This window comes from Cervus elaphus, chromosome 29 (genome assembly GCF_910594005.1).
Source record: "Cervus elaphus chromosome 29, mCerEla1.1, whole genome shotgun sequence".
Lineage (NCBI taxonomy): Eukaryota > Metazoa > Chordata > Mammalia > Artiodactyla > Cervidae > Cervus > Cervus elaphus.
Genome location: NC_057843.1, coordinates 1,947,593 through 1,972,470, shown reverse-complemented (window position 1 = coordinate 1,972,470; position 24,878 = coordinate 1,947,593). Strand labels below are relative to the sequence as shown.

At 50.7% G+C, this 24,878-nt stretch overlaps 1 protein-coding gene across 4 annotated transcripts in view; it reads right to left on the bottom strand.

The window, feature by feature from the left end:
- Positions 1-24,878, bottom strand: part of PALLD (palladin, cytoskeletal associated protein) — a 383,456-nt gene that overhangs the window by 172,280 nt on the left and 186,298 nt on the right. For all 4 annotated transcript variants that reach the window (XM_043890641.1, XM_043890645.1, XM_043890640.1 and 1 more), the window contains 3 exons: positions 24,167-24,190; positions 9,993-10,112; positions 7,204-7,513 (listed from right to left, as the gene is read on the bottom strand). In XM_043890641.1, coding sequence (XP_043746576.1) covers positions 7,204-7,513; positions 9,993-10,112; positions 24,167-24,190 — 454 coding nt within the window. The remainder of the gene's footprint in view (positions 1-7,203; positions 7,514-9,992; positions 10,113-24,166; positions 24,191-24,878) is intronic.

Below are 24,878 nucleotides of genomic sequence, written 5' to 3'. Positions count from 1 at the left end.
GATGGTAAAGAATCCACCTGCATTGCGGAAGACCCGGGTTTGATCCTTGGGTTGGGAAGATCCCCTGGAGAAGGGCATGGCAACCCACTCCAGTATTCCTGCCTGGAGAATCCCATGGACAGAGGAGCCTGGCAGGCTACAGTCCATGGGGTAGCAAAGAGTCAGACCCAGCCAAGTGTCCACCTCGGGCTCCCTGACCACCTTCTCCACGCTGGGACATCCCGTCCGGCACCTCCCCTGGACACTCAGGCCTCCCTGCAGCGCCTCAGCCGCTTGCAAGTCCCTCTGTCTTGAGGTTTTGAACGTTCAGCATCCTCTTCCGCTTCGCTTGCTTCCCCATCTCCCTGTTCTCCCATCTCCCCTCCTGAGTCATCTTCATCCTTGGTGTCCATTCCCTTGGCTCCTAGCTCTTTTCCCCTCAAGCCCCAATGCGGCCTCACCTGCTTCCCTTTCTGACCCAGCAAGGGCTGGCCGGTGGTGCCGGCCAAGGAGAAAGCTGTGACTAGGTGTTCATCTTGGAGAGCGGGCCACGGCTGTAACCGAGTCCTGAGACCAGGCTCCCTGGGGGCGTCATGGGCCAGTGTCCAACCCCAATGGGTCCTCCCATTTCCACAATCACACAGCTCCTGTCCTGGACTCCCTGGCCTCTCTCACCGCTGGCCTCAGCCCCCCGTCCTCTGTCGGCAGGCATTTTCCTGACAGCATTGTTGTCTGACTCGGGACCTCAATCTTCCTCCTTGCATCTCTTCTCCTTCCCCACTGCTTCTGAGCCGGAAGTTTCACCCTACTTTCTGTGCGAGGCCCTGTGTGGACTGGACACGCAAGGCTGATCTGTAAAATACTTGGCTTATCTGGGCTTTACGATGGCAATGTCTGACTCCTCTCACTTGCATCCCAACTCCTGAGACGCCTTTGGAGGAAGCGGGTGGGGCTGGCGGAGAGGAGAGGAACACAGACATGAGTGGGGAGCAGAGTCTGTCTGGAACACAGGGTGTTCTCCAGGGAGGGCTCCCGGGATGTGGTCACAGCCCAGGGGGAGTCCAGGAGCCCCCGGTGTCTGGGGGGAGAGGAGGGCTTGGGGCCGGGGGTGGGGGGTGGGAGCTCACAGGGCCACAGCCTCCTGCCTCCAGCTGTGCTCAGAGCCGACTGACCCTGGTGACTGAGCTGAGGCTGAACAGAGGGTGGAGGACAGGAGAGACAGGCTCCAAAAGGGCTTATTTTGTTAATAAATTTTTTTAAATTGGATTTTTAAAAAAACTGTCTGTCTTTTTTTTTTTCTGGTCATGCCACGAGGCATGTAGGATCTCAGCTCCCCAGCCGGGGACAGAACCCAGGCCCCTGCATTGGAAGCATGGAGTCTTAACCACTGGACCACCAGGGAAGGCCCAGGGATTATTTCTTTTAAAATAACACTTGTAAGCATAAAAGAGCTCATATTGTTGAAAAATCAGTTGGGAAATCAAGTGAACAAGGAAACGTCACCTGTTCAGCAGCCCACCTCCCTGAGAGCTCCTGGTGACAGCTGCTGTGTTTCCTTCTAACACACAGTAGGAACTTATACGATTTATTTTTTTGGCCATGCCACGTGACCTACAGGATCCTCATGCCCTGACCAAGGACTGAAAGTGCCCTCCGAAGTGAAAACACGAGCCCTAACTGCTGGACGCCAGAGACTCCCACATAATGCACATTTAGTCTGTTGAAATGGTACTTGTTTTCTTTCACAAAATTAGTATTCAGCTCATACATCAGTTTCTGCTAGTAGTTTTTGCTCAACACTTTTGTTAATATTTGGACACCAGATTCACAGCACTGTCTCTCGGCATGTGGTTCATACATGGCTCTGTCTTTTCTCTGAGCCAGGTCCCTGCCTCTTTAAAAATAAAAGTCTCTAGCCAGCAGGGACTACATTTTCCAGCTCACTCTGTGATCACCCAAGGGGCCCTCATGTGCACTTAGATGAGATGGATTCACTGAAGGGACATTGCGTCATCATGCACTCGTTCACGGAGAGCGCCTAACACTTATCAACACAAACCATCCTTCTGGATGCTGAAAACTACTTCAAATATACATAGTGTTATCAGCAAATACTTCCAACTCTATTTTAGACACAAGGAGGACTCAAGCTTCTTTTAGGACATTTCTGTACCTTTAAGGACCTCATCACATCTGCTGGGAGAGGGTGTGATGTGACCTTTGTTCCTTACTTTGCCCCCAACTGCTTTCCTTATCTTCTGGTTGTTGTGTGTGTTTAGATCTAGCAGGCAAGGCTTAACCTAGGCTAGAACCTAGGAGACCATTTGTGTTCTAAAGCCAAACAGGCAGAGTGACAGAATGCAAGAGTGAGCTCCTGAACCCCAGCCAGCAAAGGTGAAAGGAAGGAAAACTTCCAGTGTGCTGACAGGGCTGTACCTGGGGCCTGGGACGCATCCCCCATAAACAGGATGGGGAGGAGCAGCCGGCTGCCCTCGGAAGGTAAGCAGACATCTGCATCAGACGGTGTTGACCCGTCAAGGACACACACCTTGAAGCAGCAGGGTGCCTATCCTCTGGCCAGCAGGCAGCAGGGTGCAAGGGTCCCTCGCTTCCCCACACACCTCATGGTATCCACAGCGTTGCAAAGTAAGATATTCATAAAAGGGGCCACAGAAGAAACAAGGAAGTGGAAAGGCACCCACATCAAGTACCCTAGATGTCCTTCTCTACTGTAACTCCATTGGTGGGGTTTTGATTTGATCCTTCATATTCACTCAGCTTCTAGGACAAGCAGGTCAGTGGGAAGTACCGTCAAGTGAGAAACCTCTGTGGCTGGTGGGGACAGAGAGTAAAAACCCTATAGTGTACCTGGGTCAGAAGCAAGCCCGACAAATGAGGTCACTCTAAACAGAAGAGACTTCTTTCTCTTTGTGGGTCTGTTCTTGTTTCATTCATTCAAAATATTTCTGCATGTTTATGCTTTGTCAGGCCCTGACCGAGGACCCAGCAAAACGCAGTGAGAAGACAGTGAGGTCTTCCACAGTAAGAAGCATCACCATGGGAGAAACATCACCCAAACCAGCCTGCACGCAAGTGAGCAGAGACAGCACGGGGGACAGCAGAGAGTGGTTTACGGGGACAGCTGGGGACACAGCAGGGCAGGTGGTAACAGGGAAGAAAGGGACAGCCAGCTGTCCGCAGCCCGAGGACATGCCAGGGAGTGGACACTCCAGGCAAGGGAGCCCCATGCCCCAGTTTCAGGTCTAGGAGCGGGGTGGGGACCACGGGGAGCTTCCAGGCGGGGCAGGTCCGGCTCCGCTGACCCTCTGATGAGAGGGGTCCAGGCTGCCCCTCCTCGTCCTGTCCGCTCTCAGCACTGCTCCTCATCATGCAGATGTCAGCCCAGAACTGGGCCACGCGACATGGAGGCAGCAGTGCATCTATAGGGCCCGTCCCGCTGTGCGACAAGCGCTGCAGGAAGAACTGGGGCGCTCAGGGTGGGAGCGAGAGCAAGGAGGACGGAAGACGCGAGGATCCCGGGGAGCAGCCCGTCTGAGCAGCCACTTGGCCCTTTCAGGTAGGAATCCTGACACTGCTTCCTCCAGCGGCCGGGGGAGGAGACGGCAGGGAGAAGCAAGCAGAGGAAGCTCCATCCACAGTGGGAGCGAGAGCAAGGAGGACGGAAGACGCGAGGATCCCGAGGAGCAGCCCATCTGAGCAGCCACTTGGCCCTCTCAGGTAGGAATCCTGACACTGCTTCCTCCAGCGGCCGGGGGAGGAGACGGCAGGGAGAAGCAAGCAGAGGAAGCTCCACCCACACCTCGGGCAGGTGACGGAGCAGGGAGCACCTCAGGGTCACGTCTCCATCCTCAGACACAGAGGGGGCTCTGAGGGGCGGAGGACCCGCGCTCAGCGCACAAGCGTCTCCCCGCTGAGCGGACCTGCGTCCAGCACGGGGACGTGCCCCGTCCCCTCCTCTCATCTCCTCCCGGACGCCTCATCGGCTCCTTCCACACACAGAGGAAGAACATCAAAGAAGGAGGAAGAGACGGGGCCTGAAAGCAGCGTCCGCTCTTCCCACGCCTCTGGGCCTGGTGCAGGAGATGCTCTTGGTGAGAGGATGGGACCAGCTTCTCCGTGTTCTCCACATGCCCCCTGCTCAGTGAGGCCCCAAGGTCCCTCCAGGTTTGTCCCTGGAGACGCCACACACCTGTGTCTTTCAGGGACTGCTTTTCGGCAAGAATAAAGAGATGGGATTTTGTCTACCATTAACAAACTGAGTGGTGTATTTATTTTGCCTCTTCAGGCAGCATTTGTAGACTTACTCAGTGGGCTCTGAACAAGAACGATAACATGACAAGTAGCTCACAGCTGGTTTACTTTCCTTCCCTCCTCTTTCGCTCTGATAAGCGCTATGATTTCAGCCGCACTTGACTTCTCTCCCGTGCACTGCGAGGGATGACACTGGGTGTCAGACATGGAGACTCTCGGACTCTCTCCCTGGGTGGAGTGAACGTGCCCGCTGGTCTGTGGTGTGGTGTGTGGGCACCTGGAACTCACTGAACGGCTATGCTCAACCCCAGTGAACTCACACTGGAGGGGCAGAGTCTGAGCCAAGGACACCGCCTTGGGGGTGAACATGGGAACCTACAACCCTGGGCCAGGGCGCTCCTTCAGGGCAGAGGCAGACAGCCAGGGGCTGGGAGGGCGGCAAGACCCACGCTGGGGGTTTCTGTTCCAGAACCTTGCTGCAGAAAGGAATTCAGGACATCCCCACCTTTTCATTTTAGTCTTTTTTTTTCCCCTCCTATGATTGCTACTGAGCTATTTGAGAGGAAAAATACAAAGAGATTTTCCTTCTGACAATGACACTTTTTCAGGAATCTAACAAATCAAATACTTTTTCAGATGCACTTAATAAGAGTAAATATTTAAATTCCTATTATTTTTAGTCCCTCCTAATTGTTTCCTGTTTGCTTACAAATGATTCAGATGAATGGTATGCCATAAAGTTCCCTACCCACCCCCCAAATATAAGCCTCTCCTTTTCTATGAAAAGGAGTAAAATCAGGGGTTGATGAAAAAAGATTCGAGTGGATCAGTTTTTCCACTGCTAATCATAAGATGCAAAATTTCATTTTTTCCCAAAGTATGAAAAGAAACAGACATTTATAATAATTTTACTTAGTGGTTACATTAATCATTGACACCCTGGACATCGTTCCACATTATAGATGCCATTCAGTGGCATTCCTATCAACGGATACAACCTTTAAAACAACAAGTCAACCTTCTCAGAAAAGACCACGATAACAGAGAAAGGCGTGGAAGGCCTCATACCAGACCTTGGCACTGGTTCCCTCAATCACTTCTGTATTGTTTGACCTGCCACTTCAAGCATGCACTCACTTTGTGATGAAAACAAAATCCAAAAAATGCTACAATTCCTAAGAAAATTTAAAAATTGATATATATGTTGGAAGGGTCAATCACATATTATTTCCTCCGTAGTAACTGGAAGGTACTCATACAACATGGACGTCATGAAGGGGTGCTCTAAGGATACACTTAAACACACAAAGATTTGAAAACAGAAAGCAGGACGAAAACCTGCCGCCAGCAATGTGACTTCTAAGCTACCAAGTTTCCCTCAGCTTCCTCATGAAGGGGATTTAGACACTGAACTCCACCTCCCTGGACTCGACTTTAACTGAACTCCTGACTAGTAAGCAGATCATGATGTCAGTCTGCAAACTTGTGCCTGAGCCATTCACGTAGCTCTTAATAACCACAGAAGTGTTCTGTCCAGCTCCTATAGACACCCCGCACACAGCCGAGTTAGAGCTGAAGAGCTGCTGAAAGCCCTGAGATACGGAGGCTGCGAGGCCTGTGAGCAGCCCCTCCCGTTCGCTCTCCGGTGATTTACACTCAAGAGCCAGCAGGTGCTGTCGGTGGACATCTGCCCTCCCTACCCCGGGAGGGCTGGTCCCTTGCCTCATCAAAAGCACTGCAAATACACACTCTCGATGCAAAGATAAAAGCAGACAGCAGAGGCAATTAATTCAGTGGGCTGGAGCTACAGGGGCATAAACCTCTCTTCAGGTGGCCTCTCTGAGGTGCTGAGACCTGTCCCGCATTTCAGGGGGGCTTCGTCTAGGTGAGGAACATGCTACTGTACACAGCTGAGCAGCCCACCGCCCACACAACGAGCCCGGCAGATACAGGAGGAAGCCTGTAAAACATAATAAAAGCAAGTTCTGAAGCTGCGATCCAGGGCAGTGCGGAAGTTTCCTTTCCCATCTGTTGACTCAGGCACTAGTCTGGCTGACTTGTTCTTTAAGTGGTCTAATAATGCCCATGAAACTGCCCGCAAAACAATAAAGTGATGAACGAATGTAAGATGCCATCCTAATCTGAATACTGGCCTGTTCCCACAAGGAGCCACAGGCAGGGGGAGGAAGCAGTCACTCCTGTCCTGAGGCCGCCTTCCTGCCCCACAGCACACCCCTCCCCCAGACAGCGAGGGGAGCACAGGCCCTGCAGAGTCCACCCTCGTGGATACACGGCCTCAGTGATAGGACTCTGAGGCTCCCGCCGACCTCCGTCAGGGCAGGGACTCCGCTCTGCTCTGCTCAGAGGGATCCCTTAACTGACTCTCTAACGGGTTCACCACCACCCTCCCGGGTGGTGGCAGCACAAACCGGGCATACAAGCGTGACCACCCTTTTGTAACAGTGGGGACCACGTAGGAAGGTGGTGTGGGTGGGAGCACGCCTTTCGTGGAGCCCTGCACCCAGCGGCTTGGGCTGCGGGAGGCGCTCTTCCTCCACCCCTCCGGCAGCCTGCCACACCTGGAACCTCCATCTTTAGCTGCAGGCTCCGTGCTTAGTCAGATTTCCTCACCAGCTCCTCCACTTAAGGCAGTGGCAGGGATTTTCACAGGCCAGCTCTGAGCAGGCCCTTCCCCACCCTCTGAAGAGACCTCTGCCCCCGGGCAGGACACCTTCGCAGCCGAAACCACCTACGGTTTTTAGCAAAAGGCAGGTTGAACCAAGCCTCTCACTTGCTTCTCTGCTTTGGGGTGTTTTTTACATGTGAGGGGCCCCATTGAGTAGCGAGGTCACACCAGCCGGGACGCCTGCCTGCAGGAGGCCTTGCCCGGGGGAGGTCTGGACCCCGGGCCCCTGGCAGAGGCCGGACGGTGGACGCGGCAGGGGTACTCACAGCTTGGGCTTGGCGAGCAGAGGCGGCGGCTCCTTCGCGGGGGACAGCAGGGCGGACGGGCTGGGGAGAGCGGTGCCGCCGTCGGCTCGGCCGTTCACCACCCCGTTCACTCCGCGTGCGGGGTGCACGCCGGCGGCTTCCCTGTCGGCGGCCGGGCTCAGCCCCGACTCGGGGCCGCTCACGGGAGGGGCCTCCGCCGGCTTCTGTGGCGCCAGCTCGAAGGGGTTCGGCTCCCAGAGCGGGGACGGCGGCGGGAAGTGGCCACTGCCGGACTCTCCTGCCGAGTCGTAGCCGCAGGCGTCTGTGCTGGCTGAGGGAGGTGAGGGGGGACTCGGTAAGACGGCCGGCCGCAGCCCCTTCCCCCGCACCCACAGCCTGGAGCCCGGGCCTGGGGCTGCTGCGGGCCGTGCGGGTCGGGGCGGGGCGGGCGGTTCCCCAGGCTGGACTCATCCCCCAGGGGGCTCACAAGTGCACCCCAGCTACCAGGCTATTAACAAACTTCAAACAAGAGCTAAAAAAAATGACAGCAGACTATGGTCAGGACGATCTTATATGCAGGGCAGCAAAAGAGACACAGAGGTAAAGAACAGACTGTTGGACTCTGTGGGAGAAGGCGGGAGTGGGATGATTTGAGAGAACAGCGTTGAAACCGTATATTATCATATGGAAAGCAGATGGCCAGTGCAGGTCTGATGCGTGAAGCAGGGCACTCAGAGCCGGTGCTCGGGGACAACCCTGCGGGATGGTGGGGGTGGGGACGGAGGTGGGGGGCGTTCAGGATGGGGGACACATGTGCACCAGTGGCTGATTCATGTGGATGTATGGCGAAAACCACCACAATACTGTAAAGTAATTATCCTCCACTTATTCCGGCTCCCCTGGTGGCTCAGATGGTAAAGCATCTGCCCACAATGCGGGAGACCCGGGTTCAATCCCTGGGTCGGGAAAATCCCCCTGGAGAAGGAAATGCAACCCACTCCAGTACTCTTGCCTGGAAAATTCCATGGACCGAGGAGCATGGTAGGCTACAGTCCATGGGGTTGCAAAGGTCGCACGCGCCTGAGTGGCTTCACTTGAAATTAAAAAAGAAAAAGACCACACAAACACCATCAACAGACGACACTTCATCCTCTTATTCTCGGTTTCAGCCTAGAACACCCTACCTGTGCTTCGCTGAGGTTAGCTCAGGCTACAGAGGTTCTCTGTGCTGAGCAGTGGGAAGTCACCCCTTCACTCATCTGTCCTAACGCCAAGCGAGGCTCTGAGGGAAATGTCTTACGACCTCATAGGGAATTATTCCCCGTTCAGGTGACCGCTGCAGCTGTGACTCAGAGCAGAAGAACACTGCTCATTACTCTCAGTGGGTAACGGAGAGCATCCTGACACAAGGGCGTGTCTTCCCAGGACCCTGTGCCCCGCCCAGCGCCCAGCAGGGCTTCTGGAGTGTCCTGAAGATGCTCCCTGGGGTGAGCAGAAAGCTTGAAAACAGCTCTTGGTCACGTTTGGCGGAGAGTAGGTTTATCCCTGAGAAGACTGGAATACTACTTGCTAATCTCGGTCACACAACCGTGGAGCTGGAGCTTTGGCTGCATGGTTGGAGCGCTGCACCTGTGCTGGGGCCACTCACTGGGACCGTCTTCAGCCCCAAATCAAACCCTGGGCCCTCTCTGTGGCTCGGATCACAACCCTGGAGCCTCCCGTTAACACAGTCCTCAGTCCTGCCAACGGAGCCCTGTGAAGAAGAACTGTATAGTTCCTTTCTTACTGAAGATGAAGAATCAGGACTCCCTCCTACCGCCCTAAACTGGTTTGTCTGCGTCTCTGCCGCCCCCTACCAACCAGCGCGTCGGCTTCCAGAGAAATCCCTTTGAAACTTGTGGAGCGTTGAATCCACCTCCAGCTGAGGACTGCCTCCTGACTGTGGTACTAGGTGCCGGCTTGGTCAAAGAGGTATTTTATAGCCGTTGTAAAATAAACAACAGAAATAACTCCATAAAACCCAAGTAAAGCTAGTTAATAATAGCAGAATACTCATGTTTGACTCTTGTGACCCCATGGACTATAGCCTACCAGGCTCCTCTGTTCATGGAATTCTCTAGGCAAGAATACTGGAGTGGGTTGTTATTCCCTTTCCCAGGGAATCTTTCCCACCCAGGGATTAAACCCATGTCTCCTGCATTGCAGGCGGATTCCTTACCACTGTGCCATGAGGGAAGCCCCAGAAAACAGTTAACTAAAGGTCAAAGAAACAGAGGAAAAGAACGGTTTCACACTTTCCCTAAGTGCTAAGTTTCTGAGTTTACAAAAATGCCCCGATATTCTTGGAGGTTGGTTTGAACAATAAAACGCACTGCTTGAGTTTCTCGTAGGACTCAGGTTTCGGTGAAATCTGGTTTCTACGATCTCTGCCGCTTCTGTAGGTCTACTGCGCGGGGTTAAACACTGACTGACTCGCCCTGGTGCCTCCCCATCCCAGGTTGCTGCTCACGTCATGCCGGCAGGCGGGTGGACATGGGCAGCCAGCTCCATTGTTCCCAGGACAGAGAACACACTCCCGAAGCAGTGGCCTACGTGTGTTGTCTCACCACACTATCATCACCCTGTGCTTTCATCGCTTGTTTCCCACAGCCCACCCCCACTGGCTCCCCAGCCCCTCCCCACTGTCCCCAGCCCACTCCCCCCGCCTCCCAGCACCCCCACCCCAGCCTTCTGTTTTGCGATGAAGCATGGATTGTTAGCATGACTCCTGGAGGCTGGGCAGTCCTTTCTGCAGTGGGGACCTGGCGTACCTGAGGTGACCACCAGCTGGGCAGTGCTGGCTGCTGAGCCGTAATCATTGCTGGCCGAGCATGTGAAGATGCCAGCGTCCTCGGGGAACGTCTCTGCGATAACCAGGGTGCAGATCTCCTCTGGAAGGAAGAGAACCGAGTCACTCATCAGAGGGCACCCACAGGGTTGCTCCCAAGAAGTCAGACTTCTGCCTTCTAACCCAAGCAAATTCGGTAACAGTTATCATGGGGTCACTTTATGAAGTATTCACAGTGTAATCTATTGACATTTAATTTAGCTATTCAACCTTGTGGCAAAGCTTTGGAGTCAGATGGATGCTTGGTGATTGTGACCAAGCTCTGTCTTCATCAGGCTTGGCTTCTTTGCCTATAAAGCAGGGATAACATACTCCTTGTGAGGGTCCTGTGACGAGGACACAAGAGGTTTGCAAAGTGTGTGCCCCTACGCTTGGTACGTGGGAGATGCCAGCCCTGCCTAGTTTGGCTGATGCTCATGGAACTTCTCAATAATAAAAGAGCTGCTCATCTGAAGCCCTTACTGGGGACATCAAGCTTCTCTGAGAAGCTGACAATGAGGAAAAGAGAATATAACGGGGAAATGTTTGACTGTAGACAGTCACTCTGGAAGCTACTGTTACGCAGCATGGCTGTCTTCTGTGGGGTGAGAAGCTCAGACTCTGGGACCAGAGACCGGGGCACGAATGCGGGTGTTGCCAATGGTGCCTTTGTGACTCTGGCCCACCTCTTACCTAAAGATGGAGACAGTAAGAGAAAGTACCTTCTGGGTCTTGTATGAACCATGACTCATAAATCATCCATCACAGGGTTGTCGTGAGGGTCGATGCTGGTAACCATCACAACCGTTCACAGTCACAGAAGCCCTGCGCCAGTGCTAGGTGCCAATACCAGCACTGAACAGACCTGAGTTTAGATTTAACCCTCATGTCAACCTCACAAGTTACGTTTGCTATGATTAGCCTGTTTCACAGACAGGATAGCTGAAGCACGGGGACGCTAACTGATTTACCCAAAGTCACGCAGTTCATAAGCGGCAAAATCAGAATGTGAACCAGGTCGGGCTCCAGACTTCACTCTCGCGACCATCTATGGTTGCAACAAGACACGCACTATGCTCAGGGCACCGCCTGGTGACTTAGGGTGACCGCTGCGTCGTAAGCAACTGCCGGTGGTTTCACTAAAAAGCAGCTTCCTAGTTAATCAATGTACGCATAATATGCATGTGTCATTTTGGGAGTCTATTAACGATTATCACATGGAATGACGGTCTATGTTGCATCAGTGACATAGGATGGCTGTGTTGGTAAATGTTAAGAAAAGTTGTGTATTTCTGATTCCACAGACACTCTGATTAATTGCACATCATGTGGAATACGTGAGACTGTGGATTGCTTGCAGGAATGGCTGTGGCTGCTCCTCCTACACCCAGGCCCAGGGCACCAGGCTCTGCAGTCCTGTCTCAGGCCTGGGATCGGGGGATCCGCTCTTATACTCGGGCCCCACTCATCCTGGGCTCTGCAGTCCTGTCCCAGGCCTGGGATCGGGGGATCCGCTCCTATACTCGGGCCCCACTCATCCCGGGCTCTGCAGTCCTGTCCCAGGCCTGGGATCGGGGGATCCCCTCCTATACTCAGGCCCCACTCATCCTGGGCTCTGCAGTCCTGTCTCAGCCTGGGATCCAAGGGATCCCCTCCTACACCCAGGCCCTGGGCACCGGGCTCTGCAGTCCTGTCCCAGCTCTGGGATCTGGGGGATCCCCTCCTACACCCAGGCACCCCCCACACCAGGCTTTGCAGTCCTGACTCAGCCTGGGATCCAGGGGTTCCCCTCCTACACCCAGGCACCCCCTACACCTGGCTCTGCAGTCCTGTCTCAGTCCTGGGATCCGGGGGTTCCCCTCCTACACCTAGGTCCCCCCACGTAAGGCTCTGTAGTCCTATCTCAGGCCTGGGACTTGGGGGTTCCCCTCCAACACCCAGGCCTCCCTGCTCCAGGCTCTGTCCCAACCCTGAGATTCAGCTGGCCTGGCAGCCGCTTTAACCTGGGAGGTGGTGGGAATGATGTACCTTCAGAGCCAAAGTCTTGCGGGCCCTGTCCCTCTGCTCCATCTCTGGGAGCCCTGATGGACCCTTGGTGACCTGGAACTGAGGGCGCCCCGAGGTGAGATGGGCCACTGCCCATCACCCGAGACCACTGGCTCATCCCAGCTACCCTGGAGGCTGACTACGCCCACCACATGCACCCAGGGGGTGGGGGCCAAGCCTGACAGAACTGCCAATGGCTGAACCACAGAATTAGGCACCACACAGGGGGTTGCCACATGGAGGCACTGGTGTTTGCGCCCCTGTGCCTTGTAGCCAGGGCTGGCAAACCTGGATGAGGGCCACACTTCCCTTCCTCTGACAGCGCTGAGGGCACACTTTTCAGAGCTCAGAGTAAGGCATCTCCCCTGGAGTCAACCACCAGTGATGAGAGTAGCAAACTGGCCTCAAAACAATTTAAGAAGTACTATCTTATAATAAAAATACTGCTATTTATTAAAACTACATCTCTTAACTTTTACAGACCAACAGAAGTAGGAAATGCAAAAGTAGATCAATTAAGGCTTCTTTGCTGGCTCCACAGTAAAGAATCCGCCTGCCAATGCAGGAGATGTGGGTTCGATCCCTAATCCCTGAGGATCCACACACTGTGGAGCAACTAGGCCTGTGCACCACAATTATCGAGCCCGTGCTCTAGAGCCTGGGAACCACAAATACTGAAGCCCAGCTTCTCTAGAGGCCATCCTCTGAAACAAGAGAAGTCACTGCAATGAGCGGCCTGAGCATTGCAACTAGAGAGTAGGACCCTGCCAACCCACCATCGATGCTACTAGAGAAAAGTCCAGCAAAGATCCAACACAGCAAAAACCAAAAATAAGTAAATAAAAGGTAGACCAATAAAACAGTAAATAAAATGAAAGTAAGTCTTCCTTTATATCCCGAGAGCTTGTTGACATTGACTTCAATCACAAGATATGCTGAGTTCTTAATAACGCACTGCTTTCTTTCAACAAACAAAATTATTTTCCCTTTTTGAAATAACGGTATCATGGAAGACTTCCTGTGCTACGAATAGTGGGAAAAGGCCGGGAACTATGCATTTTCTCTTCCAGTTTGTTTTAAACTAATGGGGGGGGGGTGTGGGTTGCCATCTGCTTTCATAGGTCATGATCTACAGTTTAAAAACACTGCCCTAGGGGGCCCACTGGAGTTCCTGGCTCAACAACCATCAAGGAATCCTGCTAGATGGAGCTGTTTGGCGTATTAGGGAAAGGGTTTTCAGGGAAAGGCTTGAGAGCATTTCTAGCACACGACTATTACTGATGCAAAGGCTCAGTGACCAGGAGAGGAAGACAGGGAACAGGGGGAGGGTGCCCTGTGTTTTCTGACTGCCCTGCACACACCTCCACGCTTCCCACCGACAAGAAACACACGAAGCAAGAAACAATTCCAGTGGGGGATGGGGGGTGTCACGTAAGACGAATCCTATAGAAAGTCAGATTTATCCGGAAGTGCATCAGGGACTGGGGATTTGTAAAGTGAAGACACAAATTTGGGCTATGAGGACTAGCTCAAATTGCTCATTCCTTTGGGCGAGGTCCCAAGGGATCCTCCCAAGGTCACAGTTAATTAATGTTGAGGCCCAAATGCTGAAGGTCACACCCTGCCTCCCATGAGCTCCTTAGCACAGGCCTTTGGGTGTTCTTCATTTTATCCTCGTCCAGAAGATGGGGAACTCAATGGAAATGAAGCTGCGAAAGGTGGGAAAGCGGGAGTTTCTTGGATCTGAACATCTGAATTACTCTCAGTGTCCAAGTGACTCACTGCAAGCCCACCTGCACGAGAGCTGGGCTCTGCGTCCTCCAGGGACAGACACACTGGGAGGACGCCAGTCCAGCCCCAAGGGCGCTGTCACAGGGCCCTGCTGGTAGGAGGAGAGAAGAGAGGAGAGAAGAGAAGAGAGGAGAAGAGAAGCCCAGTCTACGGAGATCTGGGGAAAACCCCCACCCTCCACCCTGTGCTGGCCATCCTCTGGGAGGTGGGCTCAGCAGCATTTGCTGCTGGGCGCCCGTGCCCTCCTCCCCATCGCGCTCTCCTGGAAGATGGAGCTTCTGGAGACAGAGAAATGTCTGAGAAGCTTTCCTTGCAAGCATGCTGTTTACAGTTCATACACTGCTGTGCTGTAAAAATACCTTTTAAATCAGGATAAGGTCCTACCTAGCAGGGAGGAGAGAAATCGGTCTGGAAGCAATGACCTCGTCAACTCTCAGAGTGCCTTCTTATGTTATCTACAATTTTGTGATCTCTTTTTTTTTTAAAGTCATGCCATTTTAAGAAAACCCCAGCTTGTCTATACAGCTGCCCCTTCTCACCCAGAGGACCCTTCAGAGAATGAAAAGGCTTTGGGTTTCAAATCTGACTCAACAAACTTCATTTTCTAGAAATTCTCAGGGACACTTCTCCTGCATAAAATGAGGTATGTCCATGCACAGAGCTGATGACCAACGGGACAGTTTACACACTGAACAAAAGAGAATAAAAAAGCATGAGCAAGTTCTCAGACACTGCCACGTCTCAGGGGCTTTCACAAGATGAAGCTTTAGCCCAGCGCCCTAGAAGTTGTTCAGCTTTGCTTCTCTTGGAAAATTGCATCCAAAAGTGACAACAGGCTCATGTTTTGCTGAGAAAGCAGCATCTTGGCTCGTATGCTTCTGACATTAAGGGAAGAAGAAAGCCAGGAAGACAGGGCACGAGCCCAGCGCCAGCACTCAGTTCTCATCCAGGAGCATCTTCTTTGAACAAAGACCTTAAGACATCTGTGAGGTACATTTTGGTGAGGGGTGGGAATCAGGAAATGACTGCTTGTCTCAAAGACAGAGGCTCACTTGCTTGTATTAAAAAACTGTCCTTTTAAAAAATGGAAAAGTTTAAATTTACTAATGACTCTAATTATGATCTATTCAAATCCAATTTTCCTAACTGGAAAGCTTTGATTTGAAGACATATAACAACTTACTAAATCAGAAATCTTTTTGCTGGTGGTAAATTCTATTTTTTTTTACCATTACTTAAAAGTTACTTAATCACATAACTACCTCTCAGAGGTTAATCCCAAATTTTATTCAACTTCTTGGTCATGCTTAACTTTTCATTACATACAAACAAAACCATTTTGTTTCCGGAAACATAAAATGAGGAAGCAGCATGGATTATATTACTGGATCCTCTGGGTAACTGGGAGATGTTTTCATAAATGTTTTCCTTCACGGGACTTTGTTTTTCCCCTGTGGGGTCCAGCCTAACTAAAAATAAAATGCAGCTTTTACCTTCCAAACCACATAATTTGGCTAATGCAACTATTAATAATAATTAAAAAAGGAATCTGGACTACAGTTAGCAAGATGTGATTCAGCGTGGGTAACTGTAAGACATATACATTTTTTAAAGGACTTTTAAAAATTACCAACTCTATCATATATAAAGACAGATATTTAAAATGCACAGTTTAAGACTCACTGATATAGAGAACAGACTTGTGGTTGCCAAGAAAGGTGGGGGAAGAAGGGACTGACTGGGAGGTTGGGTTCAGCAGATATAATAAGCTTTTATATATAGGATGGAGAAACAACAAGGACCTACTGTACAGAACAGGCAACTACATTCAGTATCCTGTGATAAATCATAGTGGAAAAGAATATGAAAAGAATGCATATATATATATATATATACACACATATATAAAACTGAATTACTTTAACATACAGCAAAAACTAACATTATAAATCAACTACACTTCAATAAAAAAATTAAAAAAAAAAAACGCACAGATTAGGGAGTAACATTGAAATGAACCCCAGCAGACTCATCAATAAATCTAAGAAAAGAAAGATGACCAGTTCTTTAGAAATGCCCCCCAACACCCACCCCAGCTGAGTCTTCCTTTCTGCCTGACGTCCTTGTATGTTTACCACACATCTGTAGTTTCTTCAGCAGTGCGCCCTTTAGTTTTACTTTGCTTGTAACTTACTTTCATCGGTGCGTGGGTGGTTCACACGTTGTGCTGCTTCAGGTGTAAGGCAGGGTGAATCAGTTATACGTGTCCATGGACTCACTCTGCTTTAGGTCCTCTCCCCACACAAGCTGCTGCAAGCCTGGGCCATGCTCCCCGTGCTGCCCAGGGGGCCCCTGATGGTTACCTGTCTTACATGCAGCGGTGTGTACATCTCAGTCCCAATCTCCCAGCTTATCCCTGCCCAGCCTCCTTCCCCGTTGGTGACCGGAAGCTTGTTTTCTACATCTGTGACTATTTCTGTTATGCAAATAAGTTCATTTGTATCATTATTTTAGATTTCACATGAGTGATGTCATATGATACTTATTTTTCTCTGACTTCACTTAAATGTTGACTAACAAGCATTTTGGAGAAGAAAATGGCAACCCGCCCCAGTATTCTCACTGAGAAAATCCTAAGGACAGAGGAGTCTGGGGGGGCCCAGTCCACGGCACCTGAAAAAGTCGGACACGGCTGAGCACAACCAGCATTTATCTCACTGTGTGAAGAAAAGGCCAACTTGCCACTGTCAGAAAAAAGTTGAGCTTCCCCAGGGGTTTACCAAAGCACACAGGGGTCCTGAGTGGTCCCGGCCGCAGGGTCTCCTGGGAAATCTGGGGCTCCTGGTTGGCTGGGGGGCTCTGTGGAGGGGCTGAGCACGGGCAGGAGCCAGGCAGCTGGCCGGAAGACCTGGCGGGGGTCTGCGTCTGTCACGTGACCGCTTTGACGGTTAACCCGGCCGACTTTCTGCTCTCAGCTCTGGGTCAGATCAGAGCACGTCCATAAGCAGGTACACGTGTGCTCCCAGCCGATCCCGCAGGCAGGGATGGGGGTCAGGCCCAGCAGAGATGCGACCTGGGGTCAGGCACCCGCCTCCCCCATCATCTGTCGTCAGGGCAGGAGACAGGCGCGGGCCCTGAGCTCTGAGCGGGGCACGCCTCACTGTGTCTGTCCTCGCCACATCCCAATGCGGCCGTGCCCCGTGGGCGCCCCAGCTCTGCCCGCGTTTGCTGTCCCACTCCTTGCTGCCCTGCGTCTCGCTCCGGCTGGTGAGTTCTCTCACTGCCAGGAGCACAGCCTGCAGACAGGTGGTGCGGGGCCCTCCGTGAGCCATGCAAGTCTGACAGATCCTGCGCGCATCTCTGTGTGGAGCCAGAGGCTCAGCTGGGGTCCGGCACATCACAGCGGCACGTGGAAGGCCTGCCTCACCTCTGAGTGCTCTGAGCCCGCTCAGAGGCCCGGTCTCTCCGATCCACGTACTATTGTGCGCCAAGGCTTCCTCCTCGGATGTGGGGCGATCATGGCCTCGTCCCGGTTGCTGCGACTTCACACGACGCGTGGCCATCACTGTGTCCACACACTGTGGCCCAGGGCCCCTTCAGTCTGCACACGGACTCCCTCCAGTTTGGGGAATAAACATAGTGTCTCACGGATGACCCCTCCCCTCACCCTCGCCTCCTGGGATCCCGGCTGTGAATGTGCAGTCCACCCAGGCGGGTCTCTACCGTCTGATTTTCATTCCTTTTCTCTCTTACATCCCTCCTCTGTCTTTTCCTCCTCCTTTGTCAGACATTTTCCCAGCTTTTCTTTCTGTTCCCAGTCTTTTCATTCCGCGAACTCCTCCTTTTCTGAACACCCTCCTCTCCTCCCAGGTCTTGTATTTTTAGTTTTGCTTCCTGGGTGTGGTGATTCTCTTGTCTCTCTGACGATAGCCTTGCTGTGTTCCATGATTTCTCTTAGTGGGTCTGCTTCCTCCACACTGCATTCTGGGGAGCTCATCCTGCTTTTCTGTACACCCCAGAGGGCAGTTTCTCCATCTGGTTTTGATCTCTTCCCATCCTCATGGTTCTGAGCCGTGTGGAAGCTTGGAGCAACAGAGAGCACTGGGCACCCTGGCCTTCCCGCAGCTGCCTCTGTGTGGAAGAAACTCCTAGATTGTCATGGGTGGGTTTTTTTCTTTTGGGGTGTTCCAACTGCCCAGAGAGGAGACCCAGCATCTCAGCCCAGCCGGGCTTCCCAGGGCCAGGGCAGCAGGTGTTGGGGGGAGGAGGCAGGTCTCAGGTCCTCAGAGTGATTCGGTCCTTCTGTCTCCTGCTTTAAGTCTTTCCCTCACTCTCCAGACCTTAAACCAGACTTTCATGGTTCACAAGACCCTAACTGTCTCAGAAATTTTTCATGGTGTTCCAAACCAAAAGATGCAGTGAACAGCCTTGTTTACTAAGTAGTTCTTCCCAAGAATGTAACAATATCTAGGTCTTAAGAAGTTACTGTTTTTAAAAATACACATAAATTGATGGGAAAATATCAGTATTTTATTATTAAATCACCATGATCACTCATGTGTGTATGTGTCTATGTGTGCTCAGCCCTGGACCATGGCACAACTCCTCCTGGAGTCACACTGGACCGGCCACCCTCCTTTCACGGTCCACGCTGGACCCACCACCCTCCTCCCATGGTCCACACTGGACCTGCCACCTCCTCCCATGTCCACACTGGACCCACCACCCTCCTCTTGTGTCCATGCTGGACCCACCACCCTCCTCTTGTGTCCTTGCTGGACCCGCCACCCTCCTCCCGCGGTCCACGCTGGACCCGCCACCCTTCTCCCATGGTCTACACTAGACCCGCCATCCTCCTCCCATGGTCCACGCTGGTTTGCGTGTGGGACTTGGTCTTCATCACACACACACCAAAAACTCAGTTTCAGAAAGTTCAAAGGACTGATGCTGAGGCTGAAGCTCTGATACTTTGGCCACCCGATGTGAAGAGTTGACTCATTGGAAAAGACGCTGATGCTGGGAAAGATTGAAGGCAGGAGGAGAAGGGGACGACAGAGGATGAGATGGTTGGATGGCACTATCGACTCAATGGACATGAGTTTGAGCAAGCTGCAGAAGATGGTGAAGGACAGGGAAGCCTGGTGTGCTGCAGTCCATGGGGTTGCAAAGTACTGGACATGACTGAGCAACTGAACAACCACCACCACATTACCGAAGAGAACACAGAATGATCTAACACTGTGACGCAGAGCCGTCTCAAGCCAGCAGTCCTTATCTATGTGTCAAGTCTCACTGTGTTTGTTGAAAATCTCCGCCACCTCCAGTACCTCTGTTGGCAGGTATGGTGCATGGGGTGTCTGGCCACACAGTTTGGGAACCACAGGCTTTATCCAACCCACTTTTGTTTAATCCACCATCTTAACCTGGAACTGCATTCAAACATCCTCACAGTCACCCTCCAACCACTCAGCACCTCACTTCATGTAACAAAATATAATTCATTCACATGTTGACTCAGGATTCCACTCTGGAGAGCTAGGAGGGTGGGTGGCCCTGGTGAGCAGAGAGCCACACTTTCTCAGGCACCATCCCCCAACCAATAAGACACACTTTTGGAGTTTGGACTTTGCACGCCACGAGACAATGCCGTAGGAGTAACTCAATACAGGCTGTGGCCATTTCTAGACAGCTGAGTCAGGGCCTGGGTGCTGACAGCTGTCACACGGGTCTTCTGTGCCCCGCTCCCCGCCCTTCCCCCTCCCTGCCCCCCCCCCCCAGGTCTCTGAAGGACTCAATCAGGATAAGGTCAGCATGTCAAGGAGGCTGGGGCAGGCTCTCTGAAAGACACGTGAGTCCTGAGCACACTGGCTGCCGTGGACTGAGCCGCTGAGGAGATGGGTGATGCATGCAGACCTCTGTCTAGACGAGAAGGCAGTGGAGACACATCAGACAGACGCAGCGCAGGAGTGACTAGAAAAACCTGCTTCCATTGTGTAATACAACTGGAGGGAATTGGCTACTTCCTTCTTTATCTAAACATCTAACCCCTCCAGGGGCTGCATCCAGGCACCAGTGAATTTCATTTTCATTTCCAGGTCTTTATCTTACCCACAAATAAGAGAAAGGAAGGAGAATGAAGAGAAGAGAAAAAGAGACATATAAATAAAGGAGAGGGCAAATGGGGAAAGAAAGGAAGGGAAGAGGCCAGCCAGGGAGGAGAGCACAAGAGTGAGCGGGTCAGGAAGTGGGGGAAGGCTGGATGCATTCTGAATCTCAAGCCATCTTACGTCTTAGACCATCCTCAACCTAGTCCTTTAACAAAATTTATCTCCTCTCCATTGAACAGTGGCTAAAAATAGCCAGGGGGGAAGCCAGTTCCTACATACATTCCGAAAGGTCAAAGAGCTCACAGGTCCGTTTGTGGGATGGAGCTACCCATCCAGTCATTTAAAGAACGTAGAAGGTTCAATACAAGTTGAGTTTTCTAACCTGGAAGCATTAGTCAACTTCAAGGTCAATGTTAGAAGACCTCTGCCTCCCAGTAAAGGAATCATAATTGTATGTGGTTTTGTCAGGCAAGCCAGGACACTGTTCAACTACAAATATGTGTTAATATTTGCTTGTTCTTAAGTTCTAACTCAACAACTCATGTAAGTGGTCACTTGGATCATTGTTCATGTTTATGGATTTTATGTAATTCTCCATGCCAAGGGGACTCCTGAAGCCAAATACTGTAATAGTCCTCCATGAAAGAAAGGAGCAATCCAGCTGTGTTGTGAGAAACACAATTGTGGAGGAATTATCAGAGGTCAGAGAAGACTAGTTGTGTTTTTTTCCATAACTGATGACTATATCTGTGGTTTGCCTTGCATTGACAGATTTGCTTGAAATACTATTCAACCAAAAAAATACTGATACTTGTCTTCAGCAAATGCTATTATTGTGGTTGGAATGAAGGAATCTGTTTTCTTAAATGCTTCCAGATCAAATCCAAGGGAAAAGAAAAATAGGAAACCAGAGCCAGAAAGGGCCGACTTTTCTGTACGTTTCGAGGATGTGCCGATTATGAGGAAGGCCTTCCGCATCCTGCTCTTCCTGGCAAGAGTTGTCACTAACCCAAAGGCATTCAAGGACACTCTAGAGGTCAGACTACCATGAAGCTGCTCAGCACTGGTTTTACTAAATAATTCAACCAAATTCTAGAAGCAAAACAGCAAACATAACTGAGACAGGCGTGTATGTTGTGTGAGGGGTGAGAGTATGTGGAGTTTCTCTCCCTCCTCACCAAATCCTTCTTAGTTGGCATAGTGAGTGTTTTCAATTTTCAAACACACACATACTCAGAAAGTGAACTATGCAATTTCTAACCAATGTTTTGAATTTTCAGATGATTGGAAATTGATTTTCCAACACAGATCACGAGAGACATTTAATAAATCACATCTCCTGTGCAGGCGATGACAATGGATAAAACACGATGAAAGAAGAGTTGCATGAATTCAAACAGAATCCAAAATGCAACCTCAAGTGCACTCTTAATCCATTCCACCAGAAATGCTTTCAGAATGTTTGGCCCAAGACTTAGTTTTATTTGTAAATAAATAAAGTATCAGGAGATACTTTCTCCATAGATTTTTTCATACAAACTTTCTTGTGGGTAAAGGAGAAATTTGACTCCTGTTTTTATATCCATTCATCTGTCTATCTAGTCTATTTAAAATAGCAATGTAAGAGATGTGCCCTGACTCCCATAGGATTTCCCCACCAGTTCACACAGGAGACTGAGCCTCAGAAGTTCCCTCTATTGGGGAACAGCATCATCATTAAACAGCATCAATTTTAATGAAACCATGTCACAGACAAAATATGCAGTTATGTTTCCATACTTTGGAAAGTGATCACAGCACCTGCCAGGGGACTATACATGTGGGCACTGGGTCTGGGTAGAACGCACAACAGAAGGCATCAGATCAGCGTTTGCACAGCAGAGGAAACTGTAAACAAAGTGAGAAGACAACCCACAGAACTGGAGGAAATACTGTAAACAAAGCAGCTGATAAAGGCATAATCTCCAAGATATACAAACAGCTTATACAGTATGATGCCAAAAGAACAAACAACTCAATAAAAAATGGAAGACCTAAATAGATATTTCTCCAAAAAAGACACAGAGATGGCCAAAAAACACAGAAAAAGATGCTTGACATCGCTAAGCATTAAAGAAATGCAAATAAAAACTACAATGAGGTATCACCTCACACTGGTCAGAATGGCCATCATCAAAAAGTCTACACACAATCAATTCTGGAGAGGATGTGGAGAAAAGGGAACCCTTGTACACTGCTGGCTGGAATGTAAATTGGTGCAGCCACTATGGAGAACAGTTTGGAGGTTCCTCAAAAAACTAAAAAGAGAACTACCAAATGACCCAGCAATCCCACTCTTGGACATAAACCTGGAGAAACCCATAATTCAAAAAGATACTTGCATCCCAATGTTCACTGCAGGACTATTCACAATAGCCAAGACATAGTGGTAGGTAGTAGTTTAGTCGCTCAGTCATATCCAACTCTAGCAACTCAAGGGACTATAGTCTACCAGGTTCTTCTGTCCATGGGATTCTCCAGGCAAGAATACTGGAGTAGGTTGCCATTTCCTTCCCCAAGAGATCTTCCTGACCCAGGAATTAAACCCGGGTCTCCTGCATTGCAGGCAGATTCTTTATTGACTGAGCTACAACGGAAGCCCAAGACATGGTAACAACCTAAATATCCACTGACGGAGGAATGGATAAAAAATATGTGGCACATATATTCAATGGAATATTACTCAGCCATAAAAAGAATGAAATAATGCCATTTGCAGCAACAAGGATGGGCCTAGAGATGGTCATACTGAGTGAAGTAAGTCAGACAGAGAAAGACATCATATGAAATTGCTTATATGTGGAATCTAAAAACATGGTACAAATGAGCTAATGTACAAAATAGAAGTAGAGTCACGGGTGTAGAAGATAATCTTATGGTTACGAAGGGGAAAAGGGGGGAAGGGATAAGCTGGGAGACTGTGACCAACGTGCACACTAGTACACACCAACAGTGCACACGCGGGCCTGCCGGACAGCACAGGGACTCTGCTCAGCGCTCTGTCGTGGCCCACACGGGAAAAGAACCTAAGAAGGAGTGGGTGCACGTGTGTGCTATGCTTAGCGCTCAGTCGTGTCTGACTCTGTGAGACCCCATGGACTGTGGTCTGATCCACTTTGCTGAACAGCAGAAACTAACAATGTTGTAAATCACCTACTGTCCAGTAAAGACTTAAAAGGAAGCGGAAGGCATCAGATCCAGTGCAGCCTCCCCTCAGGGTGCACTGAGCATCCCTCACGTTTGGATCCTCACTGGCTCACTTTCTGCCCCTCAGGCCGCCTGCTGGGGTATGAGAGCTTTGGGACCAACCGCGGCCTTTCTGACCAGGAGCCTCCACGCTCTCTAAGAAGAGCCAGAGCCAAGTCTGGCTCCTGAGATACGCAACCATGGTGAAACAGAGACACATCATTCCTAACCTTCAGCAAGAAGACTGAAGCTGGTGACATCACTGCTGGGAAAAACACTGAGACAGTGTCCTCCAGGAGGACCTGCTAGGAACACGTGGACAGAAATCTCTGCTTCTCTTTAGACTTCAGTTTTGTCTGTGAGAAGCCAGGCAAGAAGAAGAGTGAGGCGGAGGGCAGGAGACCAGGCTTCTGGAGCACACGGCTCTGAGGAGGCCAGGGGTGTGTGCGCGAGACGCCGCAGGGCGAGATGCCCTTACTCCTGCCGCAGGAAGTGGTCACGGCTCAGGGCGCTCACGGAGCCCCGGGGGTCGCTCTGCCGACACCGTCAGGCTGCTCTGCCAGGAGACGCATCTCCCGGCCGCAGTCTAGCTGTGTTCTGTTCAGCAGAAATGTGCCGCAGGCCACTCTTGACTGAAATCTTAGCAGGATGCTTTTTCATCTCTAGCTTAGTTTGCTTTCTGAGTATAAAAGACCATGGTTTTAAAAGCCTTAAGTCACTGAGCCCGATCTCCTTGTCTGAATGGAACTTCATGTTTCACTAATAAAACAACTGGATGTAAAATGCAGTGTGCAGACCCCACAATAAAGAAGATATTGTCTGTAAGGGGGTTTCACATTTCCAGGGAACTGCAAAAACATTGTTCTGCATGTGGTTTAAAACGGAAACAAAGAACTATTGAAACTGAAGAGATACATTAGCAGAGAGGAAAAAAGAAAAAGCTTCTTACCAGGTTCAGCTGTGGATCGAGGTTCTGTTCCCCACACAAGAAAAAAAGAAATCAAAACAGAGATTTGAGTCAGTTTCCATTCATACTAAACTTGCCCATCCTTTCCTGTGACCTTGTCTAGGACATGTCTGCAGAAGTACTGCAGACAAACCCCATCGTACAAGAGAGAGGGACGGTAGATCAATCTATATTCCCATAAATAAACTAACATTCCCTTAACAGCTCTCACTAGCAAGGTTTTCAACTGCAGTTCATAGAAGGCTCAGAGCCTCATAAAATGACTGGCCCAACTTTGAATTCAAATGTGGATGTGCAATTTCACGGAAGAAGAAAACAAAACTTCAGTCAGGGCGTGTGAGGGCCCACAGCCAGCAGGATGGCTTTAATGTGTTGGAACCCATGTCCCCTCAACTCTGAGATCACCCACACCACTGTCCATAAACAGACAAGCAACCAGGCCTGCTGTCCAGCACAGGGTCCTTGACTCCATACTCTGTAGCGACCTATGTGGAGCAAGAGTCCAAAAGAGGATGGATGTCTGTATGCTGTGCTTAGTTGCTCAGTTGTGTCCCACTCTTTGTGACCCCACGGACTGTGCCCGCCAGGCTCCTCTGTCCTTGGGATTATCCAGGCAAGGATACTGGAGTGGGTAGCCTTCCCCTTCTCCAGGGGATCTTCCCAGCCCAGGAATCAAACTGGGGTCTGCTGCATG